General features: G+C 38.3%; 1 protein-coding gene across 2 annotated transcripts in view; it reads left to right on the top strand.

Moving 5' to 3' along the window:
* Positions 1-18,804, top strand: part of LOC149190057 (uncharacterized) — a 174,900-nt gene that overhangs the window by 122,878 nt on the left and 33,218 nt on the right. For both annotated transcript variants that reach the window (XM_089412009.1, XM_089412010.1), the window contains exons 9-10: positions 1,023-1,256; positions 1,451-1,628. In XM_089412009.1, coding sequence (XP_089268135.1) covers positions 1,023-1,256; positions 1,451-1,628 — 412 coding nt within the window. The remainder of the gene's footprint in view (positions 1-1,022; positions 1,257-1,450; positions 1,629-18,804) is intronic.

Below are 18,804 nucleotides of genomic sequence, written 5' to 3'. Positions count from 1 at the left end.
TTATTATATGAATGAAAGACTATTTAAAAGAATGCCCCTCGGCTTCTCTATTCTTAAATGAAATGCTGTCTCTGGTTTTGTGCTACTACCCTGACAACTTGGTTTCTCTTCACCTTGGTATATGACAGATGGGATGATTTTCTTGTTTATAAGTATTTATATTCAAAGGTCCTGTAGATAATACATGTCTTACCCATTGAGAAGGTTTTGTCTTTACTTTTTTATTTTTATTTTTGGGTAATTTCACTTGTTTCTTCGCCTTATTCCTGTGATATGCAGGAAATTCTAGGAGGTGCGGTTTACCCATTGTTAAATTATGCTTTTATGTAAATGACTGTTTATCTTCACCTTGGACTATGACAGCTGCATTGATTTTTCTGCTTTAAATCTATTAAAGAATACACTTCCCAACCATTGGAGATTTTTTTTCTTTGGTACTTCTAATCATTTCTCTGTCCTATTCGTGTTCTATGTACAAATCTGTAGGACGTTGCCTTAGTACTGTTTTCTTTGTCAATAAGTTACAGATTGTTGCAGCTCTAATTTATTTTCTTAGTCTAATATTCTTATGGATCTCTTTTTTTTTACTACTATAATTTGCTTTCAAAACAAGGTACTTATGTAAGGGAACATATTTGCATAATGAGAGTATTATCTAGAGGAACATTCAAATGTTTTTTTTGTCACACTTTAATTTGATGAGTCATAGAACATATTCTCTTATTTTAAAAATATATTATATGGTATTTGATAAAAAACTTGATACACATTCATCTCATATTATATTTTTTATATAGGATGCAAGAATTGATTTTAGGCAATGATTGTGATCCAGTGATTGTATTGTCGAATTTTGTAGTTATCTAAAGGAAAATGAATGAACTTTAGAGGACTTGTAGTTAATAGATCTTAGAGGACAGTTGTGTAAACATTTCAAGTAACACCATATTTGAGACTTCTATTGCCAAAGGGCCTTTGTTTGCAGGAAATTATCCTTAGTTGGATATCTTTTTGATTTGCAGGTGGAAGTGGCTCTCTCTGGTATGGAAGTGAAAGCAGAGGATTCCAAAGAGGATGTTGCATCTTTAAAAGTCTTGCCTCCTTGGATGATCAGACAAGGAATGAATCTTACTAATGAGCAGCGTGGTGAGGTTAAACAAGAGTTAAAACCAGACAATTTATCATCTTTTACGGGTCCTGCTGTAGAGAAGAAGCCCACAGAAGATGATAAAGGAACAATTCAGCAAAATTTACAGGTATGCAATGGGGATAATGATAATGACATTGGTGATTATGTGAAACGTACACACTTGTTGTTGCTTATTATATCAACTTGTGACTTGTAAATAGTAAATACTATGCATTATTACATGTATAGATCCTTATCAGTCAGTTGGGCCTGCTAATCTGGTTGAGCTATATTGTAAATTTTTTATTAATTGCATTGCAGGAGGAGTATCTAAAAGCTTACTATGCTGCAATCATTAAGCATCAGAACGAAGCAGCAGAAGCAGCTGCAGCTGCTGCTGCTCAAGAAGAGAAGCCCTCAGAGCGTCGTGTTGGAATGAAATCCAAACGCGAAGAGGAAGAAGATGAAGGAGTTGAATGGGAAGAACCTCAAACAACAGGTCTATCTCCCCATTGTCTTATTTTTAATCTTGTTGTTTTTGTAAGTTGTTAGTTATTGGAAGGATGTATGTCATGAAAATGTTGAACTTAGTGAGGATCAAATTGGCTGGAAGGTTACTTTTTCTGGTTAGTTCAGTAATCCACATGTAGTAGATGTATTGTAAGTTACCTATTTTCTAAGTAACGGTATAGTCATATCTTGTTGGGATAATACGTGCTTTCTGCCTTTTCTTCTTAGGAACAGATAAGTGAGAAACAAGTCTAAGTTTGCACTTTGAAAAACAAGTCTTAAGTCTAAGGCTTATTGTCTTCTAGCATCCCCTTGTTGAGAATTAAATGTGACTTGCTACTTTTCTCATAGCAGGTGTTATTATTATTCGACTTATAATGCCCTCCTGTTTAGGAAACCTTTATCCTTAAAATTCAAGGGGAAACAAGTGTTGATTTGTGGTAGCATCGGATGTGCTCTAGCCATGAAAATTGGTGGAGAAGCTAAAGCACATGAGATCTTCAAGACCCAGAAAGGGTTTGGGCAGATTCTAACCAATTTGGGAGATATTAAAATAATTAATATTTGTAATAGTGTCCCTAAATCTAAACTTAGGAAAAATAAAATATTAATGGGTTTTAATATAAAACTGGATTATAATGGTCCAAAAGACATGGATCAAGCCAAATCTAATATTAGCCGTTGATTAGAGATTTAATCTTGGCCGTTGATGAACCAACGAGAAAAGTATAAGAAGAGGATTTTGAGGATCAGTTGGAGAACACACTGAGGGAGAAATTCGAAATTCGAACTAGTGGTCTGGAAAGTAGCAGGAGGCAACAAGTACAGAACAAAGAATCGGGATCAACACCAGAAGACCAGCGGAGAGGCAGGAGAGGTAGACGTAGAGGCAATAGTAGACTGCGCAGTCCCTAAAAGGCCTGTGTGGGTGACGTAGAGAGGCCCAAGGCTGACACAGAGTGTTTGGGAGCTACGCAGAGGTCAGCAAGGCTGATGCTGGGGCTGGGAGAAGTGCTGGAGAATTTTTCTTTTTGTTGGGTAAGCCAGTTTGGCACCTTGTTGTACTAAAGAATTGTTGAATAATAAAATCCTCCCTTGCTGTACTGGTTTTCCCACATTGGGTTTTTCTGGGGAATGTTGTCCAAAAATATCTGTGTTGATGTGTTGATTCTTGTGCATGTGTTTGTTTCTGTATTGTGGTGTGATATCTGCAATATAATTTATTTTAATGTTTATTGAAGGAATTTCATAAATAACTTATTGGAAATTTAAGTAGGCAAAGTAAATCAAATGTTGCAGTGATAGAATTTTCACAAGTCAAAGAGTTCATCGAATATTGTAGCAATATTAACTCATCGTAGTGTTGAGAAATCTAGGAGCAATAAGATAGATGATTTCTTTTACTTTGATAATTGCTTGTGATGTGCTTTTACTTAACTGCTTGTGATGTGCTTTTACTTAACTTAATTAGCTTCTTCTTTCACTTGATTATATTTAGTGTTCTTTTCATCAAATAGCTACCAAACCATAAAGAACAATAAGACAAGAGGACACAAGATGTAGGCGATCAGCCAGGGCCAAAACCTCTCCACTTGAGAGGAAAACCCACAAGAATTCTTCTCTTCTTATAGAACTTCAATTGATGAATTCCAAGACCTATGACCCTTGACCAAGACCCTCCAAGACCAAGTCAAATATTTCCTCTTGACGAGCTTTCCTTCCAGCAATTCCTCAGCAACTTTTGCAATTTCGACTTCAATCAAATTCTTCTACAACTTCAACCTCCCAGCAAAATCTTCTGCAACTTCGACCTCCTAGAAGATTCTTCTGCAATTTCGACTTCTAGTAGATTCTTTTGCAGAAACCCTAGCCTTGGCACATGTGGAAATTATGGTAGTTTCTTCCTCGTTTCCTCTTCGCTTGAGTTGATTCTCTCTCCTAGAGAACTTGGCTTGCAAAGTGTACTTCTTGATGCCCTAACTTGACTTCTGCAACTTGGTCTTTGCTGCTACAATAGGTGCCCTGATTTCTTCGCACGTGTCAAGAGTGATAGCCCAAAACTAGTCCAAAATTTTTGCTCTTCTTTTCTTTTTCTTGTCCTTCTCTTCCTCACACTTTTTCCTCTTCCTTGATCGAACTTGTGTGAGTGAGAGGTAGTTCTCCAAGTGAGGTCGAAGCCTCTCTTATATATAGGTCTCCTACTAGGTCGAATTGCTTCTTTTAGGGCGACTTGTTCACTTGTGAAGGCGGACTTGATATTTGCACTATGACGAGGTCTTGGAGGGTCTTTTAGCTCTATTTTGAGTCAAATAAATATTCTTTACAATATATAACATGCCCAAATGGGTTTTCATAAATGATAATGACTCAATTGACTTGTAGACTAAATGACAAGCCCTAGAAGCACTCAATGGGTGCTTGACCTAAAATAAATTTCAATTGAGCATGAAACCCATGCCTCAAGATAACAATAATAAATTTATTTTTTCTCTTTACATTAAATCATGATTACATGTGTCATTATGAAGACCAAACTTAGTTACATATTTCAACACTCCCGCTTAACTAGGGATATATTCATAATCCATACAAGGTACTTGGACATTCTCAATCTGAAAAATTCTCATTACAAACTAGCATTGTCACATAGCAAGGCCTTGACTAACAACTCTATCTCTCCACAAGATCATAGCACAATGCTGTCGAGACCAATGATTGACAGACACCATCATCATTGTCTCTCAAGGCACATACCCCACCTGGGTGTTCATAGGGTATGTCCTTTTTACGACAATTCCTATCTTGTATGTCCCACCACATCCTCAAAGAGTATCGGAATCAGTCTCAGATGCTTACCCAATCCTCCATTCTTTTTTCACAATATTAAGACAAGAATGACGTGTCTATCTCTCCCTCTCAACTAGGGAAGATATACCCATTCCTCTAAAAGGAATGTACCCAAGCTTCCTCTTATCCAGGGACTTGGCCAAGCTCCATCTTAGCTAGGGACTTGTTTCCAACAATAGCTTTCTGCTCTTTGGTGGAGATTATGGTACCTTCAGTTGCTTATAGAGCTCCTCCTTTCGATGTCATGAACTACATCCTCTTCGTTATGGAGCCTTCATCCTTCATAGGGCATCGACCATTCATCATTTTCCTTCACTAACTTCATCGGTCATGTCATCCTTCTATTTATCGGAAAGTGATCCTCTAGTCCACATCTGGTTTTTCTTCATACAACTACCTCTTCCAAGTCATGTTTTCTTTCAGGATCTTCCATCCAATCACATGAGTGCTAGTTGTAGGTGACATCTACAACTCTCTTTCGGTAGCCTTGTATCAACCCATCCAGATGTTGTTCAAAAATAAAAAATGAACATCAAATCAAAGTTACCTTTTGTGATGACGTTTCATCATGACATTTGCTTGCTTGCAACATCAACATCCTGCATAATCACATCTCCAAGACTTTCAATGTCAAGGGTCTCCTTCATTTACAGACCTTATTAGGGTCTTCATACCTTCTCTATGGAGATGTCATGGCCAATTCTTCTAGTCATTAGATGTTGATTTCCCTTTTCTTACATGACCATAGTTGCATCTTTCACGATCTCTTTTTTCTTTCTTCATATATTGTTCCCTAGGAACTTTCATTCATGGTTCCTTCATCTTTGTCAACCACCTCATATTCCATATGAGGACATATTATGTTGATTTCATCTTGTCAATATGTGAATCATGCCTTCATGCATCTTTCCAAAGGAAGAAATCCCTTTTCTTCGATCATGCTCAGGAGGTAGAGCATTTACCCATGCTATTTGCAACTATATGATGACATGACTTAATTTATCAAATATATACATACCTCTTCTTTTGATCATCTAGAGTTCCTTCAGCAGCTTCCTTTCCTTGCTTGAGAGATCTTTAATCATTTTGACATGCTGCATTCCTTTGTCACCATACCATCATCCTTCTAAACAATGAATCCCATACAAGGTAGAATTCTTAGCAAGACACTTGCTTCTTCCAAGAGAGGTGAACCTTCTATTGAAGATTCCAATAGAGGATCTTGATTATCCTCATTCTGCAAATGCTCCTTTCTAATGATGATGATGTATGATGAGCTCGTTTTATGCTAGATGACTTTCTTCTAACCATATATACTACTTATGCTTTCAATTCAATTAACAAGAGCTCCTTCCTTTATATGATGACTGCTACATCCATGTATTTCTATTTCAACTATCCTTTCATGTTTCTATAATGATGTCATGAGCTCTTGTTTCAATTATATGCTTCCAATATGATGCCATCTCCTAATATGATGCATCCTATCATACTAGAGAACTTGGCTACATCCATGTAGACTTCTATTTCAACTATCCTTTCAAGCTTCTATAATGATGTCATGAGCTCTTGTTTCAATTATATGCTTCCAATATGATGCCATCTCCTAATATGATGCATCCTATCATACTAGAGAACTTGGCTTGCAAAGTGTACTTCTTGATGCCCTAACTCGATTTCTGCAACTTGGCCTTTGCTGCTACAATAGGTGCCCTGATTTCTTCACACGTGTGAAGAGTGATAACCCAAAACTAGTCCAAAATTCTCTTTCTTCTTTTCTTCTTGTCCTTCTCTTCCTCCCACTTTTTCTTCTTCCTTGATCGAACTTGTGTGAGTGAGAGTTAGTTCTCCAAGTGACGTCAAAGCCTCTCTTATATATAGGTCTCCTACTAGGTCGAATTGCTTCTTTTAGGCCAACTTGTTCACTTGTGAAGGCTGACTTGATCTTTGCACTATGACGAGGTCTTGGAGGGTCTTTTGACTCTATTTTGACTCATATTTTCTTTACAATATGTAACATGCCCAAATGGGTCTTTCATACATGACAATGACCAATTGACTTGTAGACTCAATGACAAGCCCTAGAAGCACTCAATGGTTGCTTGACCTAAAATAGATTTTCCTTGAGCATGAAACCCATGCCTCAAGAATAACAATAATAAATATATTTTTCTCTTTACATTTAACCATGATTACATGTGTCATTATGAAGATCGAATCTAGTTACATTTTTCAACATGTAGAAGTATTAATCATCCTGTGTTGACTTTTATCAGCAAGAACTGTTGATAAAGTTGACTTCAACTTGTATATCATTTCTAAGCATAATGCTAAGTTCTCATTTTTCTTTGATATACAAGTTAGGATCAAAATTACTTCTCTTGAAACCACTTGATCCAAGATATTTATTGATCTTTTGGTACGAAACTCAAGGGGCCTGATTTAATCCATACAAGGCCCTCATCAACCTACATACCAAATTTTCTTCTCCTTCAACGACAAATCCTTCGTGGTGTTCCATATATACTTATTCTTGCAGCGTAGTTATACATTAGATGGATGTAAAAAATGCAATCCTAAATGGGGGTTTGCATGAAGAAGTATATATAGAGAAACTTAAAGGATTTGTTATTGTAAGGAGACGAAAAGTTGGTATGTAAGTCGGTAAAGGCCTGATCGATTAAAGGGATCTCCTCAAATTTTGTATGAAAAGATTGATAAGTTTCTTAGATCAAGTGGTTTCATGAGAAGTAAGTCTGATCCTAACTTGTATATCAAAGAAAAAGGAGGAGAACTTATCATCATGCTTAGAAATGACATACACTGGTGTTGTATATATATATATATATTGAGCAAGTTCTTTTATGATCATTAGGGACTACTCACCTAATCTCATTAAGAACATTAACTTAATTGTCATCTATAGCCTATGAGTTATTTATCAGTTTATTACATTGCCACATTACTCTTAGATACATAAGGTAAACATCACGATGACTAACCCTTCCCAAGGGTGAAAATTTTAAATTTTTTAGAGTACTAAGTGTTACCGTTCTGTATTGTAGTAAAAGTATATATGTTTCTGGAGTTATAAGAAGATTGTTAGGGGTGTAACTAGATATGACCAACAACATCAACGACGTCACAATGTTGGAATCCTGATGGGAAATATCAATGTTGAAATTAAATTTATGACTGTAGCATCAATCACATAATAGCTGTAACATGTCTTGAAGCTACATAGCCCCCACACAACTCTGGAGGTTGTGAAGCTAAAGGCAAAGCTGACACATCTAGAAACCTACTGGTGGATGGGGGTAGCATCTCTACGACATAACCATCCAAAAGTCTACCATCCAAGCACTCTTTAACCATGGCTTCATCCTCCAAATTAATCTCTTCCCCTCCTTATAAGCGTCTTGGTGCTCCTTCTGCTTTGACCCACTTGATTACCCTTTCTTCTGGCTTATGTTCTCCACGTACTGTGCTTGTACACAAGCCTCGTCCACCGATCTAGGTTGTTTGGGGAGATACCTAACATTATGGCCATCTTTCTGAACTCTGTTGTATATGTAGAAGAATGTTTCTTGTAGCCCTTCCCAGTTTCAGTTTTCTTTGCATATGGTTTAATGCCCACAGCCCCACATAATCATACTTATATATATAAACTTAATGCAAATTTTAAAAGAAACATTACAAGCTACCACTACTATTTCACTTTTCAGCTGATAGAAAATTAGAGACAAGCATTCACACAAGTTTGACACACAGATTTTTGGTCAATCTCTGACCCTGGTAAAACCCACAAGGGGAAAACCAGTTTGAAGGAGATTTTTATTATGCTTTTCTCAGGAAAATTTTACACAACAATAAAACTCGGGTAATTATTTCCCTTTTAGAACTCTGCCCAGCTCTTTGAATTTTGTACCACTATCTGGAAATTAGTGCATGCTCCAGAAATCTCTGCCCCTATCAATGCGTGCCACTGTCAGCAAGCTCCAGCCTAGATTTGTGTGCTCATTGCCCTGAATAACCTCCTAAAAATTCGAGCCTCCAACCAACATTAAATGCCCTTGAAAACCATGCCTGCAGTCATCAATCTCTGCCTTGAACTGCATGCTTCTGCTGACAGAATTTCTCCTTGAAATGTCTGTCAATCAGCCCAGAAATTTCTCCACAAATTTGGGTTGCTCTCCTGACAGTCTCCCTCGAAAAACTTGTTGAGATTCTCCTCAGTTTCAGCACTGGAAATGATTGTTGTAACCTTCTCAACCTGCGTGCCACTTCCCTGTGCTACCTCGACCTATGTGTTGCCTCCCAGCCTTGGGATTTGAGCTTGTTTAACTTCTCCTAGCTGCTGTACCTCTATTTCCCCTTTAGCACTTGGCTATTACAGCCTCCCTCTCCTTCACCTTGCTCTTCTCTTCTCCTCCACAAATACACATGAAGAATGAATGAGCTCTCTAGCATTTTTTCTCCTTTTTAGCCTCATTATGATGAGAGAACCCTAATCCTTCGATCTATAGCTGAGATTAGATCTCAACTCTCACAGATCAATGGTAGAGATCTAATTTTCATTTGACCCCCTTTCTATGTCTCCCCCCTCATTAATGAGCTCCCTAGTCACTTTAATGTTGTTTTTGTACCTCGTGTTTTTTCACATAAAGTCAACTTAAAAACATAAAGTGTCTTTAATAATATACAGTACATAGTACTAAAGTACCTCATAAAGTGAATTTAATAACTCATAAAGTTACTTACTAAAAAGGTGTTCTCATGTGTTTTCCTAGGCAAAAAGGCAAATGCAGTAGGAAATACCTCCTTGGTACCTTTTCTCAAACACTATCTCTTACTGAGGAAGGTGTTTCTCACCACTCCCAACTTGTCTCTAAAATACACATGCTTGCCCCTGGGCAGTGACTTGGTGATAATGTATGCAACCTGTTCATCAGTGGATATATAATCAAGCTTCACTACCCCTCTTAAAACCCAATCTCGAAAGAAGTGGTACTTGATCTCAATGTGCTTTGACCTATCATGAAATATTAGATTCTTCGTGAGTTTAATGCAACTCTGATTATCACAGTATATCATAGTCGGTCTCAACCTCTGACCAAATAAGCCACACAACAACTTGCGAAGCCAAATAGCCTCACAACTGGCCTGACTAGCTGCAATGTACTCAGCCTTCGCAGAACTCAGTGCCATTGATCTATGTTTCCTACTGAACCACGACACAACTGCCAATCCCAACCTGAAACAACACCCGAAAGTACTCCTCCGATCACTAGCACTGCTAGCCCAATCTGAGTTTGTACAACCTGTCTACCTGACTCCATCCCCTTGGATACTGTCCAATCCATAGCCCACTGTGCCTTGTAGGTACCGTAATACATGTTTCACAGCTACCCAGTGCAACCTCCCTGGGCTCCATCATAAACTGACTCAATGTGTTGACTGCAAAACAAATATTTGGCCTAGTGTTGACCAAATACATCAATGGAAAGATCAACTGATGATACATAGTGGGGTTCACCAACTCTGAATCTAAAGCATGCAACTTCTTCGAGTTGGTAATTATAGGATTAGCCATAGGCCTAAAATCCTCCTTATGAAATCTTCTTAATATGTCACTTGCATACCTGCCCTGGCCCAAGAAGATACACCCATCCTCCTGTCAAACCCCCAACCCCAAAACGTAGTGCATCAATCCCATATCGGTTACGTCAAACTCTGAAGCAAGGTTCTTCTTGCAACATTGAATGTGTCTCTCCTCTCCTGTAATAAACAAATCATCCACATATAGAACTAGAATGAATGGATTGTCACCAACCACAATGAAATATAGGTTCGAATTTGCATCACTCTTTTGGAAACCCATCTGCTACAAGTAAGCATCAATCCTCTTTTACCATGCTCTCAGAGCCTGCTTCAGTCCATGTAAGGCTTTCTTAAGCATACACACATGAGACTTGTTGACCACTTAAGTCTCAACTACCCTGTGAGTAGAGTATAGTTCAAAGCATTCAAATTTTTTAGAATTCATCATCATCATTACAACATCTGGTCTTTACTTGTAATCCGAATTTTATAGCCTTGTGGGCCATCATGTAAAAATGATTCTAGTATGTTTATAAAGCCATGTAAAACATCTAGATATCCTATGATTTTTACTAAAGAGTTTCACTCTAGGGAGTTTTTTTGCCTCAACTAATTACTTGTGTTTTTCAACTGCAAATAATTTGTTGAGATTTTCTCCCAAATATGCCCCAAAGCTAGAGTGGAGCTCGATGGTGAAGTCTTAGGTGAGTCCTAGTGTATAGAGTCTATGTAAATTTCCATACTAGATCATATCTAAACTCTCACAGAATTTGGTTGAGTCTAGAGGCTAGTTTTTTCTAATTGTCAAAACTCCCCTTCGAAACAGGATTTCCATGTAATTTTTGATGTAAAAAGTGTTATCTATAGTAGTTATAGGTGGTATGAGTAATCAAAATTAGACCTCATCACCTAAACTTTCTATCTAGACACTTTTAGGGTCGAAAAACATGTTTATAACCCTCTAGAGTCGTATTTTTTATTCTCTGTCAAAAATGGCAAATAATTTGCCAAAAAATAGCCAAAAAAATTAAAAGCGAGGAAAAATAAAAGTGAAAGTCTCATTCCCAAGGAGAAAAATCCCACAAAAAATTGATTGGTCCATAAAAAAGAATATCTTCTAACAAAATCAAATTTTTGGACCATGGTGGTTAAATTGAATGATAGATTTTCGAGAAAAACAATTGGAAAACACATTTTTGGACCGAGATCAAAGATTTGGTCAAGCTAACTCACTTTTCAAGGGAGATCAAGTTCCTCCATCAAGATTAATGAATTTAATCAAGGGATGAGATTAATTTGGCTAAGAGGGCGATCCTGGCTTCAAAAAGATGTTTCTTCTTCAAAATCGATGGGATCAATCCAACAAAAAATATTTGCACTTAGATCCAATCCAAAATTGATATCTTCTTCAGATCTGCAATGAAGCTCAACAAAAACCAAAAAATATATAAAAATAGATTGAAATTATATACAAATCTAGGAGAAAATATATACAAGATTTATTTACAAATTTACAAAAATAAGCTCTTCAATAACAGATATGTTCATTAATAGCTCTAAAATATATTTTGAGAGATTTTAGATAGACAAATTTCGATCTAGAGCAAATGGTAAGAAACCCCCTTTTCCTGATTCGAATGATGTCTTTAGATGATCCACTATGGGTTCCTCAACTTCTATGCTTGAATAGTTGGTTAATTCACCCAAAAATGTCCCCAAGTATGCACAATCTAATCAAGAATATTATTTTCTACACATTTGAAAGATATTTGTTAGATCCACAGATATTTGGATAGCATAGTGATAGAGGAGTCTAAGGGTTTAACCGAGAACCAATATATCTGCTCCATCTAGTGTGTTTCTACAAATCTAAACAATGATGCAATATAACTGTACATTGATGAATCTTCAAGAGATAATGGAAATAACAACATTAAAACACTAGTAGAACATTAAGCACAAGAGATCAGAAAGATTATATCATATAATTGAAGAATAACAGCATAGATTTGCCCCAAAGACTTTTATTTTATTGCTCAGAAAAAATATTACAAGAGTAGTAGAGCTTCACTTGACCAAGAGCTCAAGAATTTTCATCATTGTTACAAATGAAGAGCTTAGAGCTTTCTTCTATAGAAAAAATGAGAGCATGAGAGCCTCCAAGTGGAAAAAACAACTAGTTGACTTGATCCATGGCTTGATCCTCCTCCCAATAATTCGAACCCTTGATTACTGCTGCAGAGATCTCCAAAAATTTTGACCTTCTTGATTGATGAGTTGGATGGACCAATCCTTGACCTTTGGGTGGTTTTGGACCACTATAATATCTTCAAAAATATTTTTTGTGAAATTCCCTCATTCAAAATAACCACCTGGACCAAAAAACTCAATTTCCCTTGAGAAAATATTTTCCTTCTGGCCCAACAATTTTTTTGTGGGTCTTTTCTACCTTGGAAATGAGACTTTTCTCAACTTTCAATTTGATCCCTTTTTTGGAAAGTACACATTCCCTTTTTTATTATTTTTCCCCTTGGAGAAAATGTTATTTTCTCTCATTTTAATTTTTTAACTAATTTTTGGTTAATTATTTTGCCATTTTTTGCCAGAAAATAATAATAATGAGTCTAGAGGGGTTTAGACATATTTTTCCATGCTCAAAGTGTACCTAGATAGAAAATTTAGGAGTTGAGGTATAATTTTGATTACCCTCACCCCCTAGAACCTCTATAGACACACCTTTTACATCTTCACATGAAATATTACATAGAAATCCCCTTTCAGAAGGGGAATTTTGACAATAAAAATATGACCTCTAGACACAACCAAATTTTGCAACACTTTATAAATGATCTAGTATGATAGTTTACATAGACTCGATACACTAGGACTCACCTAAGACCTTACCATCAAGCCCCACTCTAGCTTTGGGGCATGCTCAAGAGAAAAACTCTACCAATTATAAATGTTTAAAAACACAGATAATTGGTGGAGGAAAAAAACTCCCTAGAGTGAAACTCTTTGGTAAAAATCATAGGCTTACCTAGATGTTTTACATGGATTTATAAACATACTAGAATCATTTTTACATAATGGCCCATAGGGCTGCAGAATTTGGATTACATTATGATGACCAGAAGTTGCATGATGATGATGAAATCTAAAAAAATTCTAACTGCTCTACACTGTACTTTGCTCAAGGGGTAGTTGACATGAGTGGTCAACAATACCATCATGTCACCTGCTACTCTCACCACATCACCACCCAATCTCTCTGGTGATCTGCTCCCCCTCACTGACTCATGTGCTTCCTTCAAGGAACCATAAAGCCTTCCCGACTTCCTCATCCCTGAAGAGGTCTCTTGCACAAGTCTGGGAGCATCATCTCCATCCCCTAACACCTGTGGTCCTAATGAAGATGCCCCTGTGGTTTGTAGTGATCCTGTACTCTGAGTCCTTGCACTCTAAGATCTTGCACTTAGAGATCCTACACTCAAAGATCCTACACCCTGTAAACTTGTCACCCTAGAAGCCAGTAATCCTTGACCTCTATAAACCTATACTCGTGGACCTTGAACCCTGTAGTGTGCTCCCCTTCCCAGGAGCCCGATGCTCTACACGATCACCCTCCTGTGACCTCACGGTCTTGGAAGGCTGAAACATGAACTTGCAAAGTCTCCTCTCATGGACACCAACCAATCCAACAAATGCTATGCTAGATCCTAATGGATACATTAACACCTGTCCATCCTAGAACACCACAACATATCCCCTGTCCTCAATGCATGAAATTGATATCAGGTTTCTCCTCAGCCCCAATACGTAAAGGACCTTCGTCACATTCAAAGGTGGCAATGACTCCCTTTGAAAGGATATAGTCCCCACTCTTATCGCTCTGACCCTGGTGTCATCTCCAAGCACCACCTCCAAGTCTAGACCCTTTGTAAGACTCATAAAGTGCTCCCTGACTCCAGTCATATGGCTAGATACTCCACTGTCTGTAAGCTAGACACTCGTGGATATAACACTAGTGGCTAAACTCACCACCAACGCAAACCTTGTATCAAACCTCAAGGTGGACTCCTCCACCTCGGCTGATGTTGCCATTTCTCCTTTTTCTTCCTTTCTTCTTGCGACACTTGGATGCATAATGACCCATCTTCCCACAAGCAAATCATTTCACTTCGCTCATGTCCTTCTCAGACTTCTCTTCCTCCTACTGCTTTGACCCACAAGTGGACCCTTTCTTCTTCTTGCCCTTAGTCGTAAGGGAAACATTCTCCTCCTCACCTCCCCCACCACTCTAGCTTCCCGCCTTGGCACTCCTCCTGGTCTCCTCTTAGATGAAATCATCCCACAACCTCCTCCAGTCTGGAAAGTGCTCTTTGGCCACAATGCCATGTATGAATCCATCCCACTTCTCTGAGAAACCATCTAGTGCAATCCTGACCAACTGGTCCTCAAGAATAGCCTCTCCCACGACAGCCAACTCATCCTTCACCTGTGAGATCTTGGTGAGGTATGAGGTCACACTATCAATCTTGGTCATCTTGGTACTTCTTAGCTTTTGCCTCAACACCATTTTCCTGTTCTCATTGGACCTCTAGTGTAATGTGACAAGAGACTCCTGCATTTCATAGGCAAATCTCATCCTGGTCACATGAGGAAATAGGTGGTCTTTGATGGCATTGAGAATGATTCTCTGCGCTTTTACATTCTTCTTGTTGAACTCAGTCAACTGAATAGGATTTGTAGGAGTTGGCATGGCATTCTCCACAATGCCCCATACCTCCAACTCCTCAAACAAAATATTGATATCCTCTCCTTCCAGGGGCCAAAATTTTCTGCCCCTACCAATCTTTCCTCCACCCTTATACGAGTCGCCATGACCCTCCAAACCAACACAAAATTTGAGATCTCTCACAGATCTGTCACTAGTCAGCCTTCCTCCCTCTCAACCATTAATCCTTTGGGTTTCTGAATGATGTTTTAGGTTGTCCTCTCACTGTTCTAGCAAAGGGTGTTTGCTGGTCTGATATATCATCTGATTTATCCTCGGATCTGAATGGTCCTTTCTCAGAGCTAGAGCTTGGAAGGCTCTGATACCATTTTGAAAAATAATGTCTGTTGTAGCCCACCCATTTTCGAATTTTTGCAAGGTTTAATCCCAAAACCCATCAAAAGGATATGACTGATATACACATCATTTTCTGCAGTTAACTTGAAACAATATAGAGCTACTCTAAGATTTCACTTTCAGCTGATAAAAGAAAAATAAGGCAAGCACACACATGAATTTTACAGTGTTTTTGGTCAACATGATCCTGGAAAAACCCCACATTGGGGAAAACCAGTTCTTCTAGGAGTCTTTTATTTGCTTCTAAGAAATTTCATACAACAAAGAATTCAACAAGGGATTTACTTATCTCTTCCCTTTTGTAGCTTTTTAGAAGTCCTCATTACACTAGAATTTTGGACTTATATTATCTTCACACAGTCTTCTCGCATTCCAGTGAAGAACTTGACTTCTGGATTGCTCCTTTTGCTCAAGGATTCGAACTACACATTCAGTCATTGGTTACTTAAGAACTCGGTCTCAGTTACAGTAGATACCTAGGTCCGTGCTCATGGGCTTCCTCTTCCAAGGCAGCTCGCTGAAACTTACACAAATCTGCCCGAAATTTTGGCAGACAGTTGAAGGATCCCAAACAATCAACCAGAAATGTAGTTTGAGCTCCTGGTTCTCTTACACAGGCAGAGAAATAGCTCAACCTCTGAGCTACAGGTAACAGTGCCTCCTCTCACAACCTTCGAGCTCTCTCTTAATGACTTTACCTCAACCTCTAGACAGAAATTCAAACTAATGTAGTGAGGGTTCTTTGATCTTTGTTGTAGAGGTTTCTCACAAAAAATTCTCCTTCTTTCTCCTGGCTGGCTCGAGCTCTTCGCTCTCTCGGGCCTTTTCTCAAGAACTCATGAGAGAAAATGATCTCTATCTTCCTATACATTGCTCTTTCTTGCTTCTCTGAGCCTCCTTGAGCAGAATTGAGCTCCCCTAGCAGCCTCCCTATGCTCTCCTGTTTCCTTTGAGAAGAATAATAAATAATCATTCATTTCCTTCACCTTTTGTCTTTGTTTTGAGATGGTAACCTGACCCTAAAGATCAAGGGTTGAGATTAAATCTCAGCCCATGAGATCTATGGTTGAGATCAAGCCCCCACTTGACCCCTTTCTCATGATGACCCCCTCATTTAAAACACTTCCTAGTACCTTTTAATGTTTTAGTACCATGGTCACTTTTTCTCTCATAAAGTGACTTTTAAAATATAAAAGTCACTTTAATAACATAAAGTGAACTTAGTACATAAAGTCACTTTAATAACCCATGTGACTTTAATAAATTAAAATACAAGGTACACAACTCATAAAAGGTACTTTAGTTCCTTGACATTAATAAACACATAATGTCACTTAGACAAAAGGATATTAATGTGTATGCCTAGGCCAAAGGGAGAAGTGCTTAGGAAACACTTCCAGGTTCCTTAGTACCATTTTTTCAACACATGATGCTCAGTGTTGAACTCAGGTAAACATGTAACCATCTCTCTCAACATCCTAAATGCTCCATGGTGCAAGTGGGCCATCCTCTTGTGCCATATCTTACACAACTCACTACTGCTGCTCTGTGCCACTAAGGTTGTGGTAGGTTGAAACATAAAACTGTAGAGTCTCCCACTACAAACTCCAATCGCTCTAGCATAAGCTATGCTAGATCCCCTGGGATATATAAGCACATGTCCACCTTGGGACACCACTACATACCCCTATCCTTAATACTAGAGATTGAAATCAAGTTCTTCTTCAAACCTGGAGCATATAAGATATTCATCACTTTCAAAGGAGGTAATGACTCATTCTAAAAGGATATTGTTTCCACTATCGTTGCTCTGACCTTGGAGTTATCTCCAAGCACCACCTCCAAGTCTATGTCATCCTCTGTGAGACTCGTAAAGTGCTCCCTCACTCTAGTCATATGGTTGGAAGCTCCACTATCAACAAACCAAACACTAGAAGACATGACACTAGTGGCAAGACTTACCACTAAAGCAAACTCTGTATCAAATCTGGTGGAAAACTCATCCTCCTTAGTTGAAGTTGTTGCGTCCTTTTGCTTCCCCTACTTGTTGGGACATTGAAAGGCATAGTGACCAATCTTCTTACAAGCAAAGCATCTAATTTTGCTCATGCCCTTCGCTTTTTCCTTCTGCATCCCCTTCTTTTGGTTGGGCCCACTAGAAGAGCCATTATTGGCCTTCTTCTTGCCCTTAACTGTGAGGGAAACATTCTCCTCCTCACCTACTTCGTCATGTTGGCTGCCACTCTTGGCACTCCTTCTGGTCTTCTCCTAGATGAAATCATCCCACATCCTCTTCCAATCAAGAAAATGCTCTCTAGTAACAATGTCATCAATGAATCCATCTCACTACTTGGGAAAACCATCCAGTGTCGTCTTGATCAACTAGTCCTTTGGGATAATCTCTCCCACTGTAGCCAACTCATCTCTCACCTGTGTGATCTTGGTGAGGTATGAGGTCACGATGTCTGTGTTGGTCATCTTCGTGTTTCTTAATTTCTGACGCAACACCATTTTCCTATTCTCATGGGTGCTCTATTATAGTGTGATCAGGGATGCCCACATCTCATAGGCAAACTTATTCCCTGACACATGAGGTATAAGGTGGTATTTCACTGCATCTAGAAGAATCCTCCTAGCCTTGACATTCCACTTGTTGAATTCTGACAACTAAACAAGATTAGTTGGTGGAACTATTGCACTCTCTATAATGTCCCACAACTCAAACTCCTCAAGCAACAAGGTTATTATCTCCTTCCAGGGACCAAAGTTTTCAGCCCCACTCAACCTATCCTCCACCCTCAAACCAGTAGCCATCTGACTTCCACAACCAACACAATTTCTCAATCATTGAAGAGTGGCAAACTCCTCCCTCTCAATCATAGATCTCTGGTATATAAGCATGTTTTATGCTTGTTGTAGGTTCACTGTTTATCAGCGGAAGATTTCACTGGCCGCTTTGATACCATGTAGAAAAATATGTTTCCTATAGCCCCTCCTAGTTTTAGTTTTCTTTGCATACGATTTAGTGCCCACAACCCCACATATTCATGTTGGTATATATAAACTTAATGAATATTTTAAAAGAAACATTTCAGACTACCACTACTATATCACTTTTCAGGTGATAGAAAATTAGAGACAAACATGCACCCAAGTCTGACACAAATTTTTGTTCAATCTCTGACCCTAGGAAAACCCACAAGGGGAAAGCCAATTTGAAGGAGATTTTTATTATGCTTTTCTTTTACACATCAATAAAACTTAAGGGTATTTATCTCCCTTTTAGAACTTTGCCAAACTCCTTGAATTTTGTACCACTGTATAGAAATTAGTGCACACTATAGCAATCTTTGCCCCTAGGAATGTGTGCCACTGTAAGCAAGCTCTAGCCTAGATTTACGTGCTCTTTGCCTTGAATATTCTCCTAAAAATTTGAGCCTTCAATCGACGTTAAATGCCCTTGAAAACCATGCTTGCAATCAGCAATCTCTACCTCAAATTGTGTGCTTCTATTGACAAAATTTCTCATTGAAATGTGTCAATCAGACCAAAAATTTCTCCACAAATTTGGGTTGCTCTCTTG

Source organism: Pinus tabuliformis, chromosome 3_1, assembly GCF_031772625.1.
Source record: "Pinus tabuliformis cultivar Carrire ecotype Pingquan chromosome 3_1, CPIR1, whole genome shotgun sequence".
NCBI classification, from domain to species: domain Eukaryota; kingdom Viridiplantae; phylum Streptophyta; class Pinopsida; order Pinales; family Pinaceae; genus Pinus; species Pinus tabuliformis.
The sequence above is the reverse complement of the archived record's forward strand: the minus strand, read 5'-3'. Positions and strand labels throughout refer to the sequence as shown.